General features: G+C 42.8%; 1 protein-coding gene across 2 annotated transcripts; it reads right to left on the reverse strand.

Annotated features, from left to right (window-relative positions):
* Positions 1–1,190: 1,190 nt before the first annotated feature.
* Positions 1,191–8,403, reverse strand: LOC121399335. 2 transcript variants are annotated; one of them, XM_041579754.1, is made up of 3 exons: positions 2,989–8,403; positions 1,535–2,768; positions 1,191–1,357 (listed from the first exon to the last, which is right to left on the reverse strand). In XM_041579754.1, exon 1 carries the CDS (start codon positions 7,825–7,827, stop codon positions 3,655–3,657), a length of 4,173 nt encoding a protein of 1,390 aa, XP_041435688.1. In that variant the 5' UTR covers positions 7,828–8,403; the 3' UTR covers positions 1,191–1,357; positions 1,535–2,768; positions 2,989–3,654. The 2 variants fall into 2 exon arrangements, with proteins under 2 accessions (XP_041435688.1, XP_041435687.1); XM_041579753.1 differs by having other exon boundaries at positions 1,535–8,403.
* Between the last annotated feature and the right edge of the window lie 1,913 nt (positions 8,404–10,316).

The raw sequence follows: 10,316 nt of genomic DNA on the forward strand, positions 1-10,316 counted from the left end.
TGTGGGAGCTGCTAAGCGAGTGTTGCATGTGATCTAAGTGTTGCATGTGAATTAAGCTCAGCAGCGTTAAAAATCTTAAGGCGTTGGTGTTTGCTGTGCATGCTGGGTGCAAGAAGGGAGTAAGTGCAAATAACTGACTGAGACAAACAGCTTTTTCTTTTCTCTGTTTGGGGTTAACTTGTAGATACATTAAGTGCATTTATTTTCTTTTTGTGTTTTAGCTTTAGAGTTTGTAAGGGGAGCATTTAAAAAAAAAAAGTTAAGGTGTTATTTTACTGCTGGTAGCAAATAGCATTTTTTTCCCCTCTTTCTTCTAATTAAGGGGGAGGGGTTAATCTGGTAAATTCTGATCAGGCTTTGTGTGCTCTGGTTGAAACTTTAACCTTGTGATTTCAAAGCGAGTGTGGGAGCTGCTAAGCGAGTGTTGCATGTGATCTAAGTGTTGCATGTGAATTAAGTGTTCAGCAGCGTTAAAAACCTTAAGGCATTTAAAACCGAAAAGGCGTTTGTGAGGAATTGCATTTGGGAGACTGTAAGTACCCAGTGTAAATATGAGTGCAAGTGGGATTGCTGGTATTACTCCGTGTGTGTCTTGTAACATGTATGTGGTGTTGGAGCAGCAGTTCCATGCAGTATTTACATGTGAGAGATGTCGGTGGGTTTTCATCTTGGAATCTGAACTGCAGAGTCTAAGAGGTGAACTTGCAGCACTGAGAGCAGCGGCAAATGAGGGGGAGGAAAGGAGGCTCGCAGAGCAACCACTGGCAGGGTCTAGTGGAGTGGGGGGGAGGAGAAGGGGCAGTGGAGGCTAATGAGGGAGGAAGGTTTGTGCAGGGGCGATCCTGGCCCCTCCGCTGCCTGAGGCAGCAGCAGTTGCTGCTGCCCCCCCTCCCCCGGAAATTCACTCTTAAAGTACCAGGAGCAGCCCCTGGTACCTAGTGGGGCGCTGCCGCCTGAGGCGACGGCCTCAACTTGCCTCATTGGCGAAGCACCCCTGGGTTTGTGACAGTCAGGAGGGGAAGTAGGGGACAGAAGGGTAGGGGGGCTGGTCCACAGCTTGTCCAAAACAGCAAATTTGCCATTTTGGCTGAAGATGCTGGGGAGGAAAAATCTGAACTGGCGTGTATGGAGCAGACTGACTCTCTAAGCACCCTGGGAGGCAGTGGCTCTAATACGGGTGGTGTGGGGAGTTCAAGGAAGGTGTGCTGTATTGCATCAGCTATGCGTGACGTTGTCTACTGTTCTGTCCTGCTCACTGTCTGAAGTAAGATTGACAGGCAGATAACCCTTCTTCAAAGCACCACACTGTGTAAGTTGTTAACTTGTTTAATGGGTATTTAAAGATGAAAGGGTAAAACTGAAATACATACAAATAAAGAGGTATAAGTGGCTGGACTGGTGAAACAATTTACATACAGTACACATGCATATACATTACACAGATGTAATAAATCTGCTACCAAACAGAAACAAACCTCTCTATCTAAGATGCAAAAGCTGAGTATATTAAACAAATAGAACTGTATACACTCACCAACAATGCTGCATAGGGCCTGTTTAGCATGGAGAAAGCTGAAAGCACATGAAATGAACTGCACAGGCTGGAAGCACCTACTTCCTGTGACCTGGAGTTATGACATCAGAGGTCAATAACTAACTTTATTAAACAAATAACTAACACCAGGAAATATCTACAAGTGTCCAGTAGATGGAGCTGGAGGACTGCTCATACCTGTAATCAAATGAAAAGACATATACCTGTCCTAACAGTACACTCCCCGCCTGGTGTCTGTAAGATCACCACAATTATTCTAGTCCAATCAGGGAGCAGGGTCTTCAGACTGAAGAAGAAGGATGAGCTCTGTCACTGGTCTGAAGAATAATGTAGAACTCCCATCTCTGGCAATCTTTATTTCCACTTTGCGAACTTTGCCATCTTTATCAGGGAAAGTCTTTGTTACACGACCCATAGGCCATTCATTCCTCTTGGTATGTTGATCTTTTAGAAGGACAAGATCTCCTGTGTTGATGTTAGGTCTATCTGATTGCCATTTCCTCCTTACCTGCAGGGTAGATAGATACTGTTTGCGCCACCGGTCCCAGAAGACCTTGGCTAGGCTTTGACCTGTCTCCATTGTCTTTTATAGAGATCTTTACCATCAAAGTTCCCAGAAGGTACAGGATGAGATGCAAACTTCTGAGTCAACAGTGTAGCTGGAGTAAGTATTTGTGGGTCCTCAGGATCTGATGAGACTGGGGTCAGAGGCCTTGAGTTCACTATTGCAGTCACTTCTGCCATTAGAGTAATGAGAACCTCATGAGAGAGTTTTGAAGGTAACTGTAGAAGCATGGAGTCTAATATTCTTCTTGCAACTCCTATCATTCTTTCCCACACACCTCCCATGTGGGAGGCATGAGGAGGATTAAAGATCCAACACACCTCTTGTTTGGAAAGGAAACTTTCTATCTCTTCATAGTTAAGGTTGGAAGAGATTCCAAGTTCACGGCATGCTCCAACGAAGTTGGTACCACGATCAGATCTGATAGTTTTGACTTGACCACGTATAGCAAAAAACCTTCTGAAAGAATTTATAAAGCTTGAAGTGTCCATGGATTCTATCACTTCAATATGAATGGCTCTGATATTTAGACAAGTAAAAAGAACTGCCCATCTTTTGCTGTCGGCAGAGCCTCCTCGTGTACGTCTTGAGCAGACTGTCCATGGTCCAAATACATCAAGCCCAATGTGAGTGAATGGTGGATCTGTTCTCAGTCTATCAGGTGGCAAATCTGCCATTTTTTGTGTTTCGCAAGTATTTCTGAGCTTCTTGCATATGACACATTTAAAGATGAGACTACTCACACATCTCTTTCCTCCTGTTATCCAGTATCCTGCTGAGCGGACGGCTCCTTCTGTAATGTGGCGCCCTTGGTGTTGCGACTGGATGTGATAGTGACGAACAATGAGGGTAGCAATGTAGTGATGACCAGGCACAATAATTGGATTCCTTTCTTCTGGTCCTAGGTCTGCATTTCTCAAGCGACCACCTACTCTCAGTAGTCCATTTTCATCTATGAAAGGGTCCAATGCTCTGAGAGGACTATCATTTGGCATGCCTTCCTTTTCTAAAATGCTGTATTTCTTTTGCAAAAGTCTCTTTTTGAACATTCTGTATGATGACTGTTCTAGCTTTCTTAAAGTCATGCACCAAGTTTAGTTCTTTGCAAAGGTGCCAGCCCTTACAATGATCAAGTTGGCTGTCTCTTTTTTGTTTGAACAGATGCGCTACATGAATGAGGCGTGCTAATGCTCTCGTCAAAGTATTCCAGCTAGAGAACCTGCAAAAACGTTCAGACCCTAGTTCTTTACCTTTGGATGTTGTACTCAAGGTTGTAACTTGTGGACGAATCTCTGTATCTTGAGCCGGATCCACTAATGTAAAGGTTTCAGTCTCTAGTTTCAAGTGGTGAGAATGACTCAAGAAGGGTGGACCTGTGAACCACATAGTATCTTTCAGGTGTGCTGCTGATACAGATCTTGTGGCCAGATCAGCTGGATTGCTCTCTGTTGACACATAGTGCCATTGTTCAGGGAGAGAGGATCTTCTTATTTGCTGAACTCTGTTGCTAACAAAGACATAAAATCTTCTTTTCTCATTGCAAATGTAGCCTAAAACTATTCTGCTGTCTGTGAAGTAGCTGACAGTCTATATTGGTGTCAATTTCTTTTGTTATGAATGCAGCTATATCCACTGCGAGGACTGCTGCACAGAGTTCAAGTCGTGGGACTGTAAGTTCTGGACATGGGGCTAACTTAGCTTTTCCTAGCACAAACCCTATGTGGACCTGACTTTCAGAATCTATCACCTTTAAGTAGGCCACTGCTGCAATTGCTTGCGTGGAAGCATCTGAAAACACACAAAGTTCTTTGTATTTAGCATTAGAACAAGAAACAGATACATAGGGTCTAGTTACCTGTATGTGCTTCAACTGGTGAAGGGACTCTTTCCAATCTTCCCATGACAGTCTCTTACCTTCAGGCAGGGGTGCATCCCAATCTTGAGTCTCAGAGGTGAGATCACGAAGAAGAACTTTCCCTTGAATGGTTACTGGTGCAGCTATCCCCAAAGGATCATACAAACTGTTTATTGTAGAGAGGACTCCTCTTCGTGTGAAGGGTCTTTTCTCTGATGACACTTGGAAGGTCAGGGAATCGCTTTTAAGATCCCAGCAGATGCCTAAGCTTCTTTGCATGGGTAAATCATCATCATTGAAATTGAGATCTTTTAAGTCTGTTGCATGATCTTCAGAAGGAAAGGCAGTCATTACATCACTGCTATTGGATGCTATCTTATGTAAGCAGAGATTTGAACATGCTAGCATTTTTCTTGTCCTGTTCAAGAGGTCAATGGCTTCAGCTGCAGTGGGTACTGACTTCAGACCATCATCCACATAAAAGTCTCTTTTCACAAATCTTTTAGCGTCTGCACCAAACTCCTTTTCTTCCTGACAAGCTGCTTGTCTAAGACCATATATGGCCACTGCTGGAGAAGGGCTGTTACCAAAGATATGTACTTTCATTCTCCATTCTATGATGTCTTGTGTAGGGTCATTGTCTTTGTGCCAGAAGAACCTTAAGTAGTTTCTGTCTTCAGGTCTAACTAGAAAACAATGGAACATCTGTTGGATATCAGCCATGAATGCAATGGTGTCCTTGCGAAAGCGTAACAACACACCAAGGAGGTTATTATTTAGGTCTGGGCCTTTCAACAGAATGTCATTCAGGGATACCCCACAACACTGTGCACTTGAATCAAAGACAACTCTAATCTGTTGGGGTTTCTTGGGGTGGTATACTCCAAAGAGAGGCAGATACCAACACTCTTCCCTTGGATTAAGAGGTGGCGCTATCTCTGCGTGGCCATTTTGGATTACCTTTCCCATAAATGCAAAGAAATGCTGTCTCATCTCAGGTTTTACTTTAAGAGACCTCTGTAGGGACCTGAAACGTTGCAAGACTTGTTCTTTGTTATTTGGTAGCTGCTTTCTTTGTGGTTTGAAGGGTAGAGGAGCTACCCAGCTACTGTCTTCTGCTCTGTAGAAACCCTCCTTCATTGTTTTCATAAAGGCAAGATCTTCCAGAGAAGGAGCAACTGTCTCATCTTCTGTAGTTCTCTGAAAGATACTGTGGCTTACATGATCCTCAAACTCTTTGCAAGAGGATTTGTACGTAGACACTGAGGATTGCATAGTTACCCATACATTCATGTCATAGTTTTCCCTCACATTGTAGAAATATGGACAAGGTGGAAAGAGGGATCTGCAGCTCTCTTCTGAGGTTCTGGTGTAAAGACAGTGTATTAAGTCTGGTCTATGGACTCCTTTCAGGCATACATTGCCCACTATGACCCATCCTGTGTCTAATCTGTGTGCATAGGGAGCGTTATGTGGCCCGTTGATCTGTTGCCTCACTTTATGGACCCTAATTATGTCTCTTCCTAACAGCATAAGAATAGATGCTGATGGATCAAGCTTGGGTATCTCACTAGCAAGTGACTTTAGATGTTTGTGATGAAGAGCCACCTCTGGGGTTGGGATCTCCATCCTGTCGTTTGGTATCTCATTACATTCAATGAGTGTGGGTAATGGGATTGTGACTTTGCCATCAAGAGACTGTAGTTCAAACCCTTGCGCTCTTCTTCCTGAAGTGTTAATCACCCCTGCACAGGTTCTGAGAGAATATGGAAACTGCTGGCCTTTTGAACCGAAGATTTCAAAGAACTCTGACCTGACCAGGGACCTATTACTTTGGTCATCTAGAATAGCATAAAGTTTGATTGCCCTGTCCTTTTGTCCGGTAGGATAGACACTGACTAAGCAGATTTTAGAGCATGATCTGTCTTGAAGATCTCCTCCACACACTTCAGTACATGTTGCAGTTACTGTAGCCTCTGCACTGTTGTCCTTTCCCTCCCCGCCATGATCACTCCTTTCTGGAGGCCTGACTGACCATGGTGCAGGACCAGGATGAAGAGCAGACACATGTCTGTCACTGTTGCACTCTGTGCAGCTAACTGATTTGTCACAGTCTTTCGCAAGGTGTGCATTGGAGGCACAGCAACGGTAACAAATATTGTTTTGTTTTAAGAAAGTCTTTCTTTCATCAAGGGACTTACCTCTGAAGCCTCGGCATTTGTACAGAGGATGAGGTTTGTGATGAATCGGACATCCTTTAGTTAAGTCCATGGTCTTGGCATCAGTGAAAGCAGAAGAGTTCTCTGTAGCTTGAGATACTTCAGTCTTGTGCACCCTGATGGAACTTCTCTGAGGGGTGTTGTGGTATCGGTATTTCTCTGGCTTGTTGTCACCAAAGGTCTGGAACGTCTGAGCAAACCCTGGGTCATTGTACATCTTTGCCTGTTGTGAGATAAATTGCACGAAATAAGAGAATGGTGGGAATAGTACATTATGTATTTCCTTGTACTTGGTCCCATGTGATGCCCATTTCCTTTTTAGAGAATCTGGCAGCTTTTTTACAAGGTCTTCTATTCCTCTAGTGGAATCAAGATTATCTAGTCCTAGAAAGCAACCTTCATTTTTTGCTGCCAACAGTTCTATTACCAGATCACTGAATTCTCTAAGTTTCTTGCTGCAATCTCTTTCAAAGATATTCCTAAAGTTGACAATCCTGTCCCACAGGGATTTTTCTATCTTCTCTGGAGCTCCATAATCTTCATTCAACCTTTGCCATGACATCTGTAGTCCTTTACAAGAATCATTGACATATACTGCCCGAATGCCTTTCACTTGTCTGCTGGACTCTGGACCTAGCCACTTCACTAGGAGATCTGTTTCTTCTTTGTATGAAAGGTGTAGATCCTCTATAGCATTTTTGAATGACGCCTTCCAAGCCCTGTAGTTTTCTGACTTCTCATCAAACTGAACAAGGCCTGATGTTATCATTTCTCTGCGTGCCATAAATCTCACTAAGTCTGACATCTGCCGATTGCCAGTAAGTTGGTCTGAATCAGGCTTAATAGGAAGCTCTGGCTTCACATCTGGTGTGTACTGGTATGCTCCCTCTGGAGAATGACTGCCTCTATCAGGAACCACTGGTTGTGTAACAGGAGGATAGCTGTATTTATTAGTAACAGGTAAAGTCCTCTGAATGTCATTATAGTCTCTGGCTGCAGGAGTTTTCACATCAACAGGATACAATTGTTTGAAATCCTTTTGTTCTTGTAACAGAGCACCATCTGGTGGTGGGGTAGAGGTAACTATGGGCACATTGTAGTCACATTGTAAAGGAATGTTCTGGAGATGTATACTATGATTTTGCTCAAATGATGGGATAACATCACTGTCTCTGTATTCACTAAGCTTTTCTAGGCTTGGCATTGATGGACTGTACTCTTGTGAATGTTTCAGTACATATTCTTTAGTACGTTGCATAGCAGTTTCTGGTTTTACATCAGGCTGCATAGTGAATTTCTGACTTGCTTGTTCTGTAGTGTCAAGAACTGCATCTAATGTATCTGACTTGGCATTCGCAATTGCCACCGTCTTGCGTAAATTAAGAATCTCTATTGAAGCTTCTAAGCGTGTCATTTGAAGCTTTGCCTCCACTTCTAACCTTGCCTTCTCTGCCTCCATCATAGCCTCTAAGCGTGTCTTCTCTAATTTTAGCTCTGTTTCCTTCCCAGTAAATGTGAGTTGAGCTAGTGCAGCGGCAGCTTCTGCACGGAAAAGCGCAGCGGTTTGAGAGCGGTTTGAGAGTCTGGATGAATGTGACACCCTAGATCTGGTCTTGATTGATCGTTCGGACATCTTGCCGTCTAATCTTGATAAGAGTTAGCACGTGGTACTATGTTAACTGAAGCTGTACTGTATCTCTGTGGTATTTGCTAATCCACTCTGCGTGTGGGCCTCTTGATACCAGCTGTTGTTTTACTGTGCTGTATTGCATCAGCTATGCGTGACGTTGTCTACTGTTCTGTCCTGCTCACTGTCTGAAGTAAGATTGACAGGCAGATAACCCTTCTTCAAAGCACCACACTGTGTCAGTTGTTTACTTGTTTAATGGGTATTTAAAGATGAAAGGGTAAAACTGAAATACATACAAATAAAGAGGTATAAGTGGCTGGACTGGTGAAACAATATACATACAGTACACATGCATATACATTACACAGATGTAATAAATCTGCTACCAAACAGAAACAAACCTCTCTATCTAAGATGCAAAAGCTGAGTATATTAAACAAATAGAACTGTATACACTCACCAACAATGCTGCATAGGGCCTGTTTAGCATGGAGAAAGCTGAAAGCACATGAAATGAACTGCACAGGCTGGAAGCACCTACTTCCTGTGACCTGGAGTTATGACATCAGAGGTCAATAACTAACTTTATTTAACAAATAACTAACACCAGGAAATATCTACAAGTGTCCAGTAGATGGAGCTGGAGGACTGCTCATACCTGTAATCAAATGAAAAGACATATACCTGTCCTAACAGTACAGAAGGAAAGGCAGGTTATAGTTAAAGGGGATTCAATTATTAGAAAGGTGGATAGGGTAATCTGTCGTAAGGCCCCTACATGCCGAACAGTCTGCTGCTTGCCTGGTGCTAGGGTTTGGCATGTGGTGGAACGAGTGGACAGATTATTGGGAGCTGCTGGGGAAGACCCAGCGGTCTTGGTACACATAGGTACCAATGAAAAAGTTAGAGGAGGTGGCGAAGTCCTCAAGAACAATTTTAAAAAAAACTAGGTGTAAAGTTGAGGGCGAGGACTTCCAAAGTAATTTTCTCAGCGATATTACCTGAGCCACGAGCAACGCTAAAGAGACAGTGGGAGCGTAGGGAGATTAATGCGTGGCTGAGAGATTGGTGTAGGGAGGAGGGTTTTGGGTTTTTGGAGAACTGGGCTGATTTCTCAGTCGGCTACAGGCTCTTTGCTAGGGATGGCCTGCACCTCAATGATGATGGTACAGCTGTTTTGGGAGAGAAGATGGCTAGAGGGTTGGAGGAGCTTTTAAACTAGGCGTGGGGGGGAGGGTTCAGTAAAAGATTCAATGGAAGACAGGTTAGATGAGATAGTGGGCAAAGAAAGGGAAAATGGGGAGGAGACTTGGCTGGGGATACTGTTAAGCATAGGGAGGACCACATGTCATATGTTCAATATGGTACCAGTAATTATTTACTGCCCAGTCGCATGACTGGGCAGTAAATATCAGTGGCTATACTTTGTTTCAGAGGGACAGAGGCAAAAGAAAAGGAGGAGGGGTATGTCTGTTTGTTAAGCAGGATTTAAAAGCTTATATAAAGGAGGAGGTTATGTTAGAAAATGAGGGGGCAGAAGTCTTATGGGTGGAGTTCTTCACCGATTGTAAGAGTCCAGCAAATTAATTGTAGGCGTATGCTATAGACCCCCTAATGTAAGTGAGGAGGAGGAGGCGAAGCTCCTCATGCAAATAGAAAAGGCTGCTAGTTTGGGTAAAGTAATGATAATGAGAGATTTTAATTACCCAGATATTGACTGGAGCAACAGTACTGCCAGATCAGTTAATGGGAACAAATTTATAAACTTGTTGCATGACAATTTTATGGCACAGGTTGTTGAGGAGCCTACCAGAAAAAATGCTATTCTGGATTTAGTGATCTCAAATGATCCAGAACTTATAGCAAATGTGCAAGTCATTGAACCCCTGGGTAATAGTGACCATAATGTTATATCATTAAATGTCTGGTGCAAAAAACAAATATATACTGGAGCAACAAAAACCATGAATTTTGCAAAAGCTAATTTTAGTGCCTTGAGGGCTGCCCTACAGAGTATTGATTGGGGCATTAAGTTTTCAGCTAAAACACAGAACAGAAATGGTTGTCATTTAAAATATTAAATAATTACTGTTCTCAATTTATTCCCTTAAGAAGTAAATGTAGAAGCCCTAGGAATCATCCTATACGGCTTAATACAGAAGTAAAGAAGTTAATAGGGAAGAAGAGAAAGGCATTTAAAAACTACAAATCTGCTGGGACAGAAGCTGTATTTAATGAATATAAACACTGTAATAAATCTTGTAAATCAGCAATCCGGAAGGCAAAGAAAGGAAATGAAGAGTTAATTGCAATGGAGGTGAAAACTAACCCTAAAAAAGTTTTTTAAATATATTAATACTAAAAAGATGCAGGTTGAGAGTGTTGCTCAATTAAATAATGGTACCAGCATGGTTGTAACAGATACAGAAAAGGCACTGTTAAATCAGTTCTTTTCTTCAGTGTATACAATAGAGGAGTCTGAGTTCCCAGGC

The sequence above is a fragment of the Xenopus laevis genome, chromosome 1S, assembly GCF_017654675.1.
Source record: "Xenopus laevis strain J_2021 chromosome 1S, Xenopus_laevis_v10.1, whole genome shotgun sequence".
NCBI lineage: Eukaryota > Metazoa > Chordata > Amphibia > Anura > Pipidae > Xenopus > Xenopus laevis.

Coding starts and splice junctions, on each gene's coding strand:
- LOC121399335 (XM_041579754.1), bottom strand. CDS start 7,827: ATGTCCGAACGATCAATCAAGACCAGATCTAGGGTGTCACATTCATCC.